The sequence below is a fragment of the Rattus rattus genome, chromosome 1, assembly GCF_011064425.1.
Source record: "Rattus rattus isolate New Zealand chromosome 1, Rrattus_CSIRO_v1, whole genome shotgun sequence".
Classification (NCBI taxonomy): Eukaryota; Metazoa; Chordata; class Mammalia; order Rodentia; family Muridae; genus Rattus; species Rattus rattus.
The window spans coordinates 190206277-190222325 of record NC_046154.1 but is presented as its reverse complement, the minus strand read 5'-3'; the positions used below and the strand labels follow the sequence as shown (position 1 = coordinate 190222325).

The following is a 16049-nucleotide window of genomic DNA, read 5'->3' as shown; positions in this document are numbered from 1 at the left end:
GGGCACATTTCAGGACGATAATGTTCACTCTCAGGCGACGCATGTGTGCAATTGGGATGCTCAAGTGACCACAAACAACACTAAGTTTGCTCGCTGGTGGAGTTCTGTTTCTTGTTCTATGTTCAAAACCCAGCTAGCATAGCTAAGAGACTCAGGAAATGAAAAGCAGACTCGGGCCTGCCTACGAGGAAGAACCTCCTCACTGGTGATTATTGCAACGTTGATCCTAACGCTGCTCAAGCGTCAGCCAGGAAAGAGTTTAGTCTATTGATATGCTAGAAGGCAATGCTACTAGAAACAGCATCCTAAACAGAAATTGAGATGAACTGTGAGGGCCCAGCAAGGCCATTCGCTTATGTACTCGCTTATGTACCAACAGTAAGGCTGCTGTAAGGTTCCTAGATTTTTACTTAATCCTCACCTATTTGAGTTTAGTCTCAGCAAAAAACTTACTATCTCAATTGGTGGTTCTCAACCCGTGGGCCACGACCTCTTTGTCTCCAAAAAATTATTTACATTATGATTCATAACAGTAGCAAGATTGTAGTTATCAGCGAAAATAATTTTATGCTTAGGGGTCACTGCAACATGAGGAGCTGTGTTTTAGGGACACAGCATTAGGAAGGTTGCAGACACCGTGCTAGATGAAGGACATTACCTCTGCACTCACTGTGTATCCTCTCCCATTGACACCACACCTTCTGTGCATATCATTCACGTCAACAGCTACATCATAACCACTCGTTATCTCACAGCTCCTTGAAGGGATAGACCCTTGACTGCCTTTAGCTTTATATAAATTATATATATGTAATTAATATAGTATATGTTTTTTATGTAATTCTAATTTTATTTTTTTATTTTTTCTTATATTTTTATTAAATTGGGTATTTCTTAGTTACTTTTCAAATGTTATTCCCTTTCCTGTATATTATATGTTTTAATATCATTATCCTACTATATCACATATAATATTAATATATTATATAAATATTATGATACATTCTAATATACTATACATAGTATACTATATCATAACTATATATTATAATCTATTATACATATTATATATAATATATAAGAAAGTAAGTATATATTTATATATATTAGTATATATAAGAAAGTATATGTATAATATATAGTATATAATATGATATTATAATATATAATTATTATATAATATATAATATAGAGTATAGTCTTATAGTATAATATATAATATAGCAGATAATATAGTAAAATATATTATATATTACATATTATATAATTATAGTGTTATATATTGTCTTAGGGTTTTACTGCTGTGAACAGAAACTATGACCAAAGCAAGTCTTTTTTTTTTTTTTTTTTTTTTTTTTTTTTTTTTTTTCTTTTTTTTTTTTTTTTTTTTTTTTTTTTTTTCTTTTTTTTTTTTCTTTTTTTTTTTTTTTCTTTTTTCAGAGCTGGGGACCGAACCCAGGCCCTGCACTTGCTAGGCAAGCGCTCTACCACTGAGCTAAATCCCAACCCCCAAAGCAAGTCTTAAAAGAACATTTAATTGGAGCTGGCTTACAGGTTCAGAGGTTCCATTACCATCAAGGCAGGAACATGGCAGTATCCAGGCAGGCATGGTTCAGGGGGAACTGAGAGTTCTACATCTTCATCAGAAGGCTGCTAGCAGAATACTGGCTCCCAGGCAGCTAGGATGGGGCTCCTTGAAGCCCACGCCCACAATGACAAACCTACTCCAACAGGATCACAACTTCTAATACTGCCACTCCCTGGACGGAGCATACACAAACCATCACATATATAATATATATAGTATATAACATGTAATGTATAAAATGTAATATATAGTCTATAAAATGTAAATATATATAATATGCAATATAATCTATAACATGCAATATATAATACTGTGTATACACGCGCGTGCACACACACACACATATATATATACATATATACATATATATATATATATATATATATATATATGAGACAGAAGCATCCCCCATTAACCTCATTTAATAGGCTTCTAAGAACTTGAGAGAGTATGCTCAGCTGTTTAAGGCCCCACAGCTAGCTGCTAGGCACAAACAAATTACCCTAAAATGGACCTCCTCTCTGCTTCCTTCTTGCCACCCCCCTTGCTTGCTCCTGCCTGCCTCCTTCACCAGGCGTGTCTGTGTGTGTGTGTTTCACTTCCTCCTTTGAATCCTGCATAAAGTCGCCATGTTAACCACATTAGAACAGCCCCCTCTTACTCATGGATCTACTTTCTGTAGCTTTGGTTGCTCGTGGTCAACCACTGTCTGAAGTATTACATAGAAAATTCTAGAATTCAACAAGGTGGCAGCTTTAAGTTGTACAGTATTCTGAACATCATGAAATCCTGTACCATCACTGTGAATTATCCTGCCCTGGATGTCACCCCTCCTTTGTCCAACACACACACACACACACACACACACACACACACACACACACACACACACACACACACACAGTTGTTCTGGCCATTAGTCAGTGGTCAGTTAATAACTGTTTATTTTCAGATAAACATTCTATTTTGCTATCCATATTCTAGAAACCTTTTTACTAGGTTGTTTTACTTAATGTTTTATCTGGTGGCCCCAGTGCATGTAGTGCTGATTCCGGCAAGTTTCTTAGTAAATTAGTACGAGTTGATTATTATTGGCATTATCTCTTAGTGCACGTAAGTTGTAACTTCAACTTTACCACTCTTGTGTATAGGAAAGTAGTCTGTATGGGGCTTTCATTCAGACACCCTCTGATAGAGGGGACATTATTTATTGTAAGCCCACCGTCATTTGCGCGCGGGGATCCCAACAAAAAGACTTCCCAGAATCATGTGCAAGTCTTTTAGTGGACAGTCGTGATGGTAACACTGGCTGTCCAGTTAACCGCATCTGAAATTGCTTGAGGGATTTTCTTAAACAGATCTTTTCAAGTAGGACGACAACTCACTCCTAAATCTGAGCCACTCCTTCCGGTGGCAGCCCACAGCAAAGGACCTAAAAGAAGGTTGCTCTTTGGCCTGCTTGCCCTCACTCTTGTTGCTAAGTTCTTTTACTCCCCTGCAGTGGTTGCTGACAGACTCATCTTCCCCCAAGATTCCAATATAAACTGAAGACCCGCAGCTCTTCAGGAATCCTCCAGTGGGACTGCACAGCTAGCAAATTCTCAGCCTCCCTGTCATGAGACAGCATTGTTTGACCACTCAGGACCCCTCTGTAAGCCAGTCCTATAAACCCCCTTTTAATACAAATATTCTGTCACCTTTGTTTCTTAGAGAACCCTGGCTAATACGGGACTTATTTCTGACTGCAGAAATTCCTTTGGGGATACCTCCTGACTCGAGATCAGCGAACAAGATTCTGTGTTTTATACATGGCCCCGCCCCTGAGAGGCATTGATGAGACCACATTAAGAACAATATGAGCCTCCTCAGGTCCCATGTCCCCACTGTTAGGCATCTCAGCTAAGGTCATCCCTATTGACCCCTGGGAACCTCCCCCATCTAAGTCTCTGGGACTTCCTAAAGATTAACCCCACTCCCAACCCCTGGCAGCTGCAGATTTCTATTCATTCTCCTGGTCCTCTGGGTCTCTCTCCTGTCCCCTGCCCCCATTCCCTTCTCCTTCCAGTCTCCCACCCCTTCCCTCCCTCTCTCTGCCTCCTATGACTATTCTATTCCCCCTCCTAAGGTGATTCAAGCAGCCTCCCTTGGGCCCTCCTTGTTTAACTTCTTGGGGTCTGTGGATTCGTCATGGGTATTTGGTGCTTATGGCTAATAACCACTTAGCAGTGAGTACATATTATGTGTGTCCTTTTGGGTCTGGGTTACCTCACTCAGGATATTTTCTAGTCCCATCCATTTGCCTGCAAAATTCATGATGTCCATGTTTTTCATAGCTGAATAGTTTTCTATTGTGTAAATGAACCACATGCTCGCTCGGTTTCTATTCTTCGAGGGACTTCTGGGTTGTTTCCAGTTTCTGGCTATAAGAAGAAATCTGCTGTGAACATAGTGGAGCACGTGTCCTTGCGTGGCGGAGCATCCTTTGGGTGTATGCCCAGGAGCAGTATAGCTGGGTCTTCAGGTAGAACTATTTCCAGTTTTCTGAGAAAACGACAAATTGACTTCCAGAATGGTTATATAAATTTGCACTCCCACCAGCAAATAGAGAAGTGTTCCCCTTGCTCCAGTCCTTGTCAGCATGTGCTGTCACTTTAAGTTTTTGATCTTGGCCATTCTGGTTTGTGTAAGGTGGGAATCTCAGGGTTGTTTTGATTTGCATTTCTTTGATAACTAAGGATGTTGAGCATTTCTTTAAGTGTTTCTTGGCCATTTGAGTTTCCTCTGTTTAGCTCTGTACCCGATTTTTTAATTGGGTTATTTGGTTTGCTGGAGTCTAACTTCTTGAGTTCTTTACATATTTTGGATATCAGCCCTAGGAACCCCTAGTCAAGAGATAAGGACACAAATCTACCCAGGGAGAGGGAAGGAGAGGGGGAGGGGGAGAGGGGGAGGGAGGGGGGGGAAACCATGAGCTGCAAGCCATATATGGAGAAATCCAGTGTGTAAGTTTCGTGACGTCATGTTTTGCTTTCAGGCTTCTCATGCTGAAGTAGGCTGTGCTTCGTAAAGCTGGCCATAAAAAAAAAAAAAAAAAATCCAGGGAGCTGAAGATGGGGCTCAGGAGCAGAGCACTTGTGTAGCATAAACAACCCTGGGTTCATTCAAGCTCCAACATGGAAACTGTCTGCAGACTGAGCGAACCAAGCATTCTATCAGAACCCTGAGACTCTGGATTCTAGGTCCAGCAGCAGCCAGAGGGACCATGCAGGTCCTCCTCGCTGTGATGGTCTGGATGGCTTCTTCTGCATCTGGTTTTTCATATACAGCAAGTACTTTGCCAAAAATAACAAACGAGGACTTCATCGAAGAATGCGTTGAAGTTCACAACCACTTTCGGTCAAAAGCGTATCCACCAGCCGGGAATATGTTGTACATGGTGAGTTCACCGGCAGGGCTTGGAACACATGTCAATCGGAAGCAGCTCGCCTGCATTAATTTGGGTGTGGGTGCTGGGTAACCCTGAGTGGGGTTTTTCTTTCTTTTTTTTTCTTTTTTCCTTTTTCTTCCTTGTAATGAATGTGTGCAGTAAATCAGCTTGTGAGCAAAGTCCATCGTGACCGCCCTCGACTGCCTTGAGCAATACCACAGACATGATTCAGTTCTTTCTGCACACTTCCTTTCCGCAGCCGTGAGCAGCAGACTACTCTGTTGTGGTGGGTTTTCCTATTAATGCTTGTGAGGTCTCTTTTTTGTGTCTTAAGGGTTTTTTTTTTCATTATCTGCTGTGTAAAATTATGGTGTTTCGTTATGACAGTTCTCGGTGTGCTTAGGTTATACTCCTCCCCATCGTCCTCTTGGCCCTCATCCTCTGATCCCTTCCCCTTCCACATTTCTGTGGTCTTTGGTTGTTTTTCCTCTATACTTCACCTGTCAGAGGACATCTGCTTTGTGTTACTTAATGTGACGATCCCCCAAGCCCATCAATTTTCCTGCAAATGTCATAATTTTGTTCTTGGTGACTCAACAATACCCCTCAGTATGTTTGTAGAAATATATCTGTACATGTGATACTTTCCTTACCCTTTCATCGAGTTGGGAACCACTGGATGTAATGCATAGCTTGGATGTTGTGAGTGGTGCTACAAAAACGTGGCTATGCAGGGATCTCCAGAGTGTGTTGACTTCATTCCTGTAGATATGTGCCCAAACATGTTGTCGCTGAATCATCATAGGCTAGTCTTATTTTCTGTTTTTGGTGATACCGATTTCCATAGTGGCTGAGCTAATTTACATCCCTGTCAACAACATTTATGGGCTTTTTTCCCCTCGCCCACAAATCAGTGGACTGAGTAGTCGCATTTCCCTAATGGCTAAGGATGTTGAGCTGCGCTTCTCTGAAGGACTGTGTTCATCTATTTATTGTTGGATTTCTCACTCTTTTCGGGTTTAATGCTTTGAGCTCTTCATAGATTGTAGGTATTAATCTGATGATGGGTGAGTGGCTACCATGCACTTTCTATTTTCTTCTTTTAGCCTTTTTCTTTTTTTTTCTTCTTTCTTCCTTTCATTTTTATTTAAACTTGATATGTAAATGAGGCTGGCCTGGGACTGAGATCTGCCTGACTCTATGGCCCCACCTTCAGTGTTGTGGTTAAAGGCATGTAGCATCATGCCCAATTTTTCTTCCACTCTTTTGGCTATGCCCTCTCTCAAGTAATGTTTGTTTTCACTGCGTCCTTGATTTTTAGTCCATGCTGTCTCACTTGTCAGTACTTAACGTATTTCCTGAGCCACAGAAGCCCTGTACAGAAAATTGTCTATGCTTCATATATTGGAATGTTAGCCAAAGTAACTGGGCAAAAGAGAGAGAAAACAAAATAAAAGCCACAAATAAAAAAAGAAGATGTAAAATTAGAAATTAGGCTGTGGCAGTTTCAGGTCTCATATTAATTAAGATTTGTAATACATTCTGATTTGTTTCTTCTACTGTAAGAACCTGTTTTGGTTTTTCTGGTTTGTTTTTTTGTTTTGTTTTGTTTTTGTTGTTTTTTTGTGCTTCTGGGTGTATATATATATCCAGTTTGCCCAGCACCATTGGCCTACTGTCCTCTTGCATTCATCTCCTTGTCTGTTTCGATGTCAATACCATTCTGTCGATTTTAACTGGCACTCTTGATTTTGAAATCCAGATTGACAAGTCCTTTTGTGCTTCTGTGTAAATTTTCAGATGTTTTTTTTTTTCTATCTCTAAGAAGAAAGCCTTGGAAGCATGGTGAGATCTGTAAAGCATCTTTCCTTTGAAAACACTTACCCAAATCCATGAGCATAAACAGCCTTCCCATCCTCTACAGTAGTGGTTCTCTGCCTAGTGCTGTGACCCCTTAGTACAGTTGGCCATGTTGCAGTGACCCTCAACCATGAAGTATTTCTGTTGCTTCTTCCCACCTATAATTTTGCTATTGCTATGAGCTTTAAGTCTGTTTTTGATGAGAGTTGCAACTCACAGGATGAGAACCACTGAACTAGTTCTCTCCAGCCTGTCTTTAGTGTTTCTTAGTTTTCCTTGCATAGGTCTTTTACTCCCTTGTCAGATGTTTTCCTACATATTTTACCGTTGGAGAACTGTCAGGATGGAATTACTCTGGAGGTTTGCTTTTTGGACTGTTCACCATTCCTTCATACAAAAGCTACCCATGTATCCCATGCTGATTTTTATTTTCTCTGCTACATCCCCGGACTTGTTTACTTCTTAGAGCTTCTGGTTATAAGACCGTGTCACCTGCAGACATGAATGCTTCTGCTTCTCTCTGATTCTTATTCTCTGACCTGATCACTTATTTGGACTGACTGCTTTTGTGTTACGTTGACACAAGATCTAAGAGTCATCAGACAAGGAACCTCCGTTGAGAAAATGCCTTCATGGAATCAAGCTGTAAGGTGTTTCTCTCTATTAGTGATCTATGGGGAAGGGTTCCACCTATTTGCCATCCCCGGACTTGGTGGTCCTGGGTTCTATAAGAAAGCCAGCTTGTTCCATGAGCAAGCCATGGGAGGCAAGCTAGTAACACGCATCCCTCGATGGGCTCTGCATCAACTCCTGCCTCCAGGATTCTGCCCTGTTTGAGTTCCTGTCCTGTCTTCTCAGAACAGAGGTGTGGAAGTGTGAGCTAAATAAACCCCTTCCTCTCTTGCATTTTCTTCCTGGCATGTCTTTAGAGCAATAAAAACCTACGACAGCATTCTCAACCTAGTTAGCAGGTAGAGACTAGTAAGCACTGTGTTTTGCTTCGGGATTCTGCCTCATTTGTCACTTTGACTCTACTCTCGCAGGAACTGGAGCCTGGCCTTAAAGTAGTAACATACTTAAAGCTCATAGCAGTAGCAAAATTACAGGTGGGAAGAAGCAACAAAAATATATCATGGGGGCTGGGGATTTAGCTCAGCGGTAGAGCACTTACCTAGGAAGCGCAAGGCCCTGGGTTCGGCCCCCAGGCCCGAAAAAAAAAAAAAAACCAAAAAAAAAAAAAAAAAATATATATATATATATATATATATATATATATATATATCATGGTTGAGGGTCACTGCAACATGGCCAACTGTATTAAGGGGTCACAACACTAGGCAGTGGGGTTTCCACATCTGAGTTGAGTAGGCGAACAGCCTTGTGTTAGTAGTCTTATGTTTTTTGAGTGAGAGATTTCTTTCTTGACTCCTGTATTGTTTTGATTATTTTTCAGTCTTGGGACCCAAAACTAGCCCAAATTGCAAATGCGTGGGCACAGTCTTGTGTATTTCAACATAATCCACAGCTGCATTCGCGAATACACCCAAACTTTACTGGCCTGGGCGAAAACATTTGGCTTGGCTCTCTATCGCTCTTCTCAGTACATGCGGCCATCCTCGCCTGGTTTGAAGAAATCCAGTACTATGACTTCAGCACTGGGAAATGTAAAAAAGTCTGTGGGCATTACACTCAGGTAAGTACTTCCCGATAGCCTCCAGGAACGACCCGTTTAAAGGTGGAGAGATCTGGACTTGGTGTTGAGAGAATATATCATGAGCCAGTAGGAGTATAATGAGAGGAAAACCTATGTGGAGACATTACGTTCGTGGATAATATCATATGCAATGGCCATCAGTCTAGGCAGTACAAGACACCCACGTGAGATGACATTATGTTCCTTAAAGCCTTGCAATACAGCTGATAAATGAATTTGAAATGTCTTCTCCCTAGCTAAGTGGCTTTAGAGAAACATCATCATCTCTTTAACTGAGTTAGTTGATGTATGGATGTTAGGCCCTCTTCTACATGTTTGGTTAAGAAGTGAAAGAAGCTTTCCGCTTAGGAAAGTAAATGCCATATTCACTGACTAAATGGATGTCAGAGTTACATTCTCCTAGACTTGGGAATCCATGGACATTCTCCCATAAGAAGCTCTCTCTTCTGTAGGGAAGACAGAACATGGTCGTCTACTGAAGAAGTCAGGACCACTAATTTCTTCTTCTCATATCTCATATGAGAGATAGGATTTTGAAAATTAGTTGTTTCATGTGCCAAGGGTCAGCCTTCCTTCTTTTCCCTAGACGAAAGGGGGAGCTTACAAATCGAAGGAAGTTTCTGCTGTCTCAAGTCTGTGTGACATGAACTTGAGTTCACCCCTCTTGTTCTGACTCTCTGGGATGATGGATATGAGCCTGTTAAAAAGTGAATTGTCTTCTGACTGCTACCTACTTTATGTGTCCAGCTACTTAAACTCCAATTAGTGCACAGGCTCATCCATAGACCTTGCGCAACTTCTTTACCTGGATTCTTTCTTTTCATTTGACAAACTTCATTTTCAAGAACTAACTCCTCTAACTACACCTCTTACTGCATGGAACACAGTGTGAGCCCTCGCCGGATAGTTTCTCTGTCCTCTTTGCTCCTAGGACTTCCATCGACTTCTCTTAATTGCACTAGCCATACACAAACACACACACACACACACACACACACACACACACACACACACACACACACACACACGTCTCCCCAAATCAGGGAGAGCTCTCCTGAAAGCCAGAAACCATCCACAGGTGCACACCGCTCTCCCTGCCTTGCTCCTACTTCTTCCTCCCACTTCTGAGGTTGTAAAGCATTGTCATATAAGCAAGCGAATGTGGCAGAGTGAGGTATGCAGGGTCTGGACCAACACTCGTCGGTAGCCACTTTACAAAGAGTGGAGTCCTGGAATCTAGCTTTGTAATTTATGTTAGAAGAGGATTTCTGATAAATGCTTGTCTAAAATTCCTGTTTCATACTTCGTGGGGTGGTGTGGGGTTCAGACTACTCAAGTCATTTTCATGTTCCTACTGGGAAGTTACCTAAAGTAGGAATTGAAACTTGTACTTCCCTTCCTCTTTCGAAAATCAACTTGTTTACATATGCTGCCCAATGATAACGGGAACAGAGCATAAATTCAAATTGATTATGAGACTAGTATAGTAATGACATACTAATTCAACATTTTAGCTTTGTGTTCATTGGAGATGGACTAGCGAGTTTTTCATTAAAAGATTCACTGGTAGGCAAGTTCCAGACTGCATTTATGGACTAGGGCTACACAATCTGAGTTCATATTCCTGCCCTGACCCGGTGAGCCTGACTTTGCTTCTTTTACTAGTAAGTATAGATAACAATAGGACTAATGGGATGGCCTCACATTCAGTAGGTAGTCCAAGTAGGCCCACAGTGAGCTTCCTGTTTCATCTTTCGGAATGCTGGGATCACAGGTGTGAGATACCGTATCCAGCTAAGCCCAACTTTGAAAACAATTTTCAAGGTCTCTCAAAGGCCTGGAACATGTTAGAAAGTGGGGGAATGGTTTCCTCAGGTGGTGGGGTCCAGACAAAGGAAGATAGATAGGTCATGGGGGTTTTCACTTAAAAGGGATGTTGGGGATTTATCCCCTTTTCTGTCTGGTTTCCTGGCCACCAGGAGGTGTGACTAGTTTCCAGACCCTCATCACAGATCCAAAGGCAATGACAACTGACCATTCAGGACCCAGAACATACCTTTCCACTGATATTTTGTCACAGAGACTAACAGCTAACTACTACCAACTACTAGCAATCAGACATTTCCACCTTCCTGCCCTCAGGGACATACCAGTACCTTTATGTCACCATTTGTCCCCAACAGATGCAACAGATGTGACACATAAGACCTCTGCCCTATATGGTCTTTATTTAACCTTGTGACTTCAAAATTTGTATCTGTTTTCCCATCCTCATAACTGCAGGTAGTTAGGCCTAGGACCTAGCCCAGTCTTTACTGGGATATTTAACAGGCAGCTCAAAAGGAACATGCTTCGAACAGAACCCTGTGCCCAAGTTCCTACCCACCTTACTTGTTCCCTGGTTTTCTGTTTAAAAAAAAAAAAAAAAAAAAAGATAGATAGATAGACAGACAGATAAATAGATAGATAATACCTGGGCCCCAAGCCGATAGATAGATAGATAGATAGATAGATAGATAGATAGATAGATAGATAGATAGAACCTGGGTCCTAAGCCCAAGTGCTCCCCACCACACACTCAGAATAAAATCCAATGTTCTCAGTTAGTCTTGTGAACTCCATCAGCTTCTAGGAATTCTATCACCCAAGAGTGAGTTACCACATTTTCATTCCTATACTGCCAAATAAACCTCCAGAATTGCCTCCTCCTTCCTCTGGTCATCTCAGTCCATCTATTCCATAAGTGCCAAGTGGACTCAGAAAGAGAAATATTTTTCTTACCTACCAGAACTCCTTCAGTCCGCTCCCTTTGATCTCATCTGTGACTATCCCCCCATCAGATTAGGCCTCCACTCGCCCTTTTTTTTTTCTGTCACCCTAACATGCCAAGCGACTTTTACTCCAGCAGCCTTCATCCCTGAGAATGGATGGCGTCCACTGTCCAAGCCTTCCCTTTTTCCTACATCATCACTCACATCTCGGTTCAAAGGTCATTCCAGAGACGTCTTCCTCAAAACCCTTTGAATCTTGGCTGCTTTCTTCCCTTCAGACACTCCTTCAAGTTATGTCTTATCTTGTTGCAGCAGCTTTCTGTAGGAAGCCCTGCTTAGAGTGAGCACTGGAGAAAACAGAATTGCTAAGCACATGGGTTTGTTTTCTTCCATGGAAGGAAGGATGATGATGCCGGGTCACCTGGAATGCTGGAGTCAGGGTGGCCAGATAATCCAGAGAGCATTCTATTAGGAGCCAGTCTCCACCTGAATTGTCCCTGAATCCTAAGAATTGTCTGGGCTGACCTCTGGGCTTTTTCCTTATAAAAGAGACCCCCGTGTACCCTGCCATCCTCCAGCAACAGAATACATCCTTACGCTTATGACAAATCCTTCCTCTGCACTAGGCCCTAGCCCTGAACACGGTTTATCAGCCAACAGAGCTCACTCTTATTGTAAAGGTCAAAGGGGCTTTGCTACGTTGCAAGGGAATTTGATGCAGCCACCCTGAAGCTTTGTTAGAAGACCCCTTGGAGACCTTTCCCCCCAGTTTGACTGTGCTGAAATGTGTAAGAGAATTAAACCCCAGGATCAGGCTCTGGAAGATTTCATCCAGCCTGACTGACCAAGTCCGGTTCTTCCTAGTTTGCATTGTCACCTCTTTGTGGTTCATTTCCTGGCTTGCAGTGACAGCTGCAGGGACCCTGTGACAGCTTTCCAGCTGTGCATAAACATAACCTTGTCACTCACGTACATGTTTTTTACACACGAACCCATGCACCCTGTGCTGAGATTAGAACTCAGGACTTGTTCCAGCTGAATTCTGAGTGCTTAAACTTTCCTTAGTAGACTCTCTAGGTATTCCTTAGCACAGATCTGAAAGCGTGATCATAACCAAATGTTCTTTAGTCATTTCATGGTAAGAAGTCTTCTTGTACTTTCAGATTGTTTGGGCAGATAGTTACAAGATTGGCTGTGCAGTGCAACTCTGCCCCAGAGGAGCAAATTTTATTTGCAACTATGGACCAGCGTAAGTGCCTGAATTCTAAAAATATGTTAATGTAGGTATTCATCTTTAATATAGAAAAATCTAGGACAAGTATAAAGAAAAAAAAATCTCAAGGCCTCTAAATCCTCCTGCCCAGAGACTCACTACATTAATATTGTGTGTGTGTGTGTGTGTGTGTGTGTGTGTGTGTGTTGATACACACATACATGTGCTTTAAAACACTAGCATTCATCTTTAAAAGTCACAAGATTAAAATGCTTGCTGGCGATGTAAATTGATACATTAATAATTCAAGGAAAGAAAATTGACATTAACTTGTTTTGTTAAAAACCAGAGCCAACTTTTGCACACTTTGAAACAAAGAACCAAGGTGGAATTGCTCAGTTCACACTAGCTGCTTCAGTTCTTGAGACAGTTGAATTTTTCAGATACAAACAGCTTAGCTTCCAGTGGTTATAAAAACAGTGGGTGATGCTGAGTCGTTCTGGGTGGGAATAGTCTATGTGTTCCATGTGTTGGCTTATTTTCTGTTATCTTTATTCCTTCTGTACAGGGTGAATGTTATTTCAATTTCTATGTTTCCTGAGAGTTGCTTGTGTCCTGCTATGTGGTCAGTTTTAGAGAAAGTACTGTGGGCTGCTTGAGAAGTATGCTCTAGTGTCTGGATGTGACGTTCTAGAAACATGTTATAACCTATGACTCCAGGGACCACAGAACAGAAGAGGGTGTAAGCTTTGAACCTAAGGATAGCCTAGTGTTCTTTAGGGACCACTACCTGAGGCCACCCCCTTGGGGACCTTTGCTCATATTCTGTCTTCCCTTTCCCAGGTTCCCAAACCTCCTATCCCCCAGGTTTCTAGAACAAATTCAAAACTATTCTGCTTGATTGTAGAAAATGATAAAGTCTTAAGGACCCACCCAAACAAATTCCAGGTCTTCCTAGTTTCACGTTTTCCCCAAAACGAATCTACCAATTTTAAGTGACATTTTCCCCACTTCTTTTAGTTTGGAACGCACAATTAAAAAATAAGCTAATAGTGATTTAATCACAGCCATTCTCCAACTTAGGCTGTTTATGGAGTGCTGTACTTTTTAACAATGAAAGACAGCATAACTATATTTCATTCCCAGCCCTACATGCACGGACATGTATGTCTGTATCTTCTAATCTCGTTTGGTTTCACATTAAGTTGCTTCAGAAAGTAGCTTTTCGGGGGGCGGGGCTGGGAACACGGTACACTGATAGAGCATTTGCCTAGTACGGATGAAACTTTGAATTTCATCTCCAGTACAGCAAAAATGGTGAGTTATCCTCATTTTAGGTATAGAAAACAAGTCCAAACAAGTTAGAGATATCAATTACTTAGCTCTCTCTATCTTGTAGATATTTGACTATGTAATAGTTATCAGTTACTATCACATTTATATACAAATAAATTTTTTCTAATTTTCTTTGTCTTTTGGAGGACATTACCTCAGCCAAATGGTAAATCTAGTAAAAACTGTGATGGCCTGGTACACGGGAAATTCCACGTGTAATAGCATTTCTAGGATAGGCAGTGTTTGGGTGGAAGTAATCATATGTGCTATGGGTTAAGTAGAAGAGAGCCCAACATAAGACACTTCTAGATGTTTTTTCCTGCTTCACACATATCAACTGACATCTTTGGCAAATTACTAATCTCTAAGATCTTCGGTTTCCTTACCTGCTAAACAGAAACAAAAACAATTCATTCTCAAAAGTCCTCATAAATGTGATGGTATAAATTATACAAAGTTCATAAACACACAGGGTTCACGCGACACGAGCCCTCCGAATACTAGCAGCCTTCCACTTGCTCCAGCTCTGTGATTTTATTAGCATCCTGAATCTTCATCCATCTCACCATTTGGTAAAGTGCAATTGTGTTGGGGGCCCCCTCTAACGGTCTTCTGCTTTACAGAGGGAATTACCCAACGTGGCCATATAAGCAGGGAGCCACTTGCAGTGCTTGCCCAAAGGATGACAAGTGCCTGAACAATCTCTGCAGTAAGTAAGACCACAGTAAAGACTTCCCAGAGAGTTAAGGGATAAGCATGCGCTTTAAGCTGTCCTTGGTAAGACGCAGAGACCAGCTCAACACACCAGGCATAGGGAAAGGATGCGCACGCACAAGTCTGGAGGATAGAGCTACAGACCTGGAGGCCTTGTTATCTCTCCATGCTGGTAGGTAAGCCAGATGCTAGGCAAAGCTGGGGCTGCAGGGAAATGAGAGAAATCTGTGGCAAACACTGGAGAACTGGGGATCTTTGTTCAGTCGCTGATTCTAGAAAGCTGTAACAAATCAATAGTTTACTATTCTCAGATCAGACATTTAGTTTAACAGATTGTCCTTTAAGACGTCTATTTTTCCACGGTGTGAAGGGAGCCGAAAGCTACTGCAATTATGCCAAGCCCATGGTTCTGTGCTGTCACATCTGTCACAGACTGCCTCACAGCAGCAAGTTGATAAGCCAGATGCCTTGCTGAGACTCTGGGCCTGCTGGGATGGACGAGAAACTGCCGCCTCATCTGTCATAAACAGTACCCTTACACTTGGGGAGGAGCGTACAAACTAAAGGAAATACTTGTGTTATTTAAAACAAATATTTTAATCTTCAGTTTCAACCATGGTTCAAAATCAGATTCATCTAATAGTTGTGGCATATTAAATGATTTTTCCATCCATTCCAGTAGTTATTTCTTTTGTACAAAAATTCACATATCAAGTTCATATAAACACTGGAAAAATACCATACTGACACAGCAGCAAAAACTGGACTGTATCTTGAAAATCATTGTACTTAAAGCCAAATCAAGTTCTTGGTTATAAAGAAAAAATTAGAAACCTGCTTCCCCCCTATACCTAACTTTTTCTTAATTCTGGTTTTACAGCTAACCCACAACGAGATCAGGTCTCACGTATGTATACAAACCTTAAGTCATTTTCATGGGGCACTATGTAGGCTGGGCTATCACAGCACGAGAAGCTGAGTACATTCTTGTTTGTTTCACAGGTCACTCTGCTGATTATCCAGATGGGCCTAAATATCTACGTAACAGATACACATCGCTCTATCTCATTGCTAAGTCAGTTCTCCTAATACTGTCTGTCATAATTACCATTTGGGTAAAGCACAAATACCCTAACTTAGTTCTTTTGGACTAATGCCCTGGTTAGGAGACAACTTATCATATGTGGTGATTTTAAAATGTTTCAATAAAATCTTAGAAGAGTGAACTTGTCTTTCTGCATTGTGAATTCAGACCGACCAGGTTGCCACAGCTAGGCTTTCCAGTAAGTAACGTACTTGGAGTTCCAGATCTGCAATACTCATTTTGATAATTCTAGTTCCCCTCAAGAATACTTGCTGCTCTTCAACGCGCCAGTGTCTGACTTCCAGCATCCACGGTGTCCCACTACCACCTACAGCTCTAGCTC

At 41.5% G+C, this 16049-nt stretch overlaps 1 protein-coding gene across 1 annotated transcript; it reads left to right on the top strand.

Moving 5' to 3' along the window:
- The first annotated feature begins 4616 nt into the window (after nucleotides 1-4616).
- On the top strand, nucleotides 4617-15845 carry Glipr1 (GLI pathogenesis related 1). Its single transcript, XM_032912393.1, has 6 exons — nucleotides 4617-5024; nucleotides 8329-8568; nucleotides 12524-12609; nucleotides 14532-14617; nucleotides 15503-15529; nucleotides 15625-15845. The coding sequence occupies exons 1-6, from the start codon at nucleotides 4851-4853 to the stop codon at nucleotides 15774-15776; spliced, it is 765 nt and encodes a 254-aa protein (XP_032768284.1). The 5' UTR covers nucleotides 4617-4850; the 3' UTR covers nucleotides 15777-15845.
- Nucleotides 15846-16049: the final 204 nt, after the last annotated feature.

Excerpts from the sequence above, each read along its gene's own strand:
- Glipr1 (XM_032912393.1), top strand. The coding sequence starts at position 4,851 with ATGCAGGTCCTCCTCGCTGTGATGGTCTGGATGGCTTCTTCTGCATCT. Across the intron at positions 8,569-12,523 it reads TCTGTGGGCATTACACTCAG|ATTGTTTGGGCAGATAGTTA; the intron begins GTAAGTACTTCC and ends TTGTACTTTCAG. Across the intron at positions 14,618-15,502 it reads GTGCCTGAACAATCTCTGCA|CTAACCCACAACGAGATCAG; the intron begins GTAAGTAAGACC and ends CTGGTTTTACAG.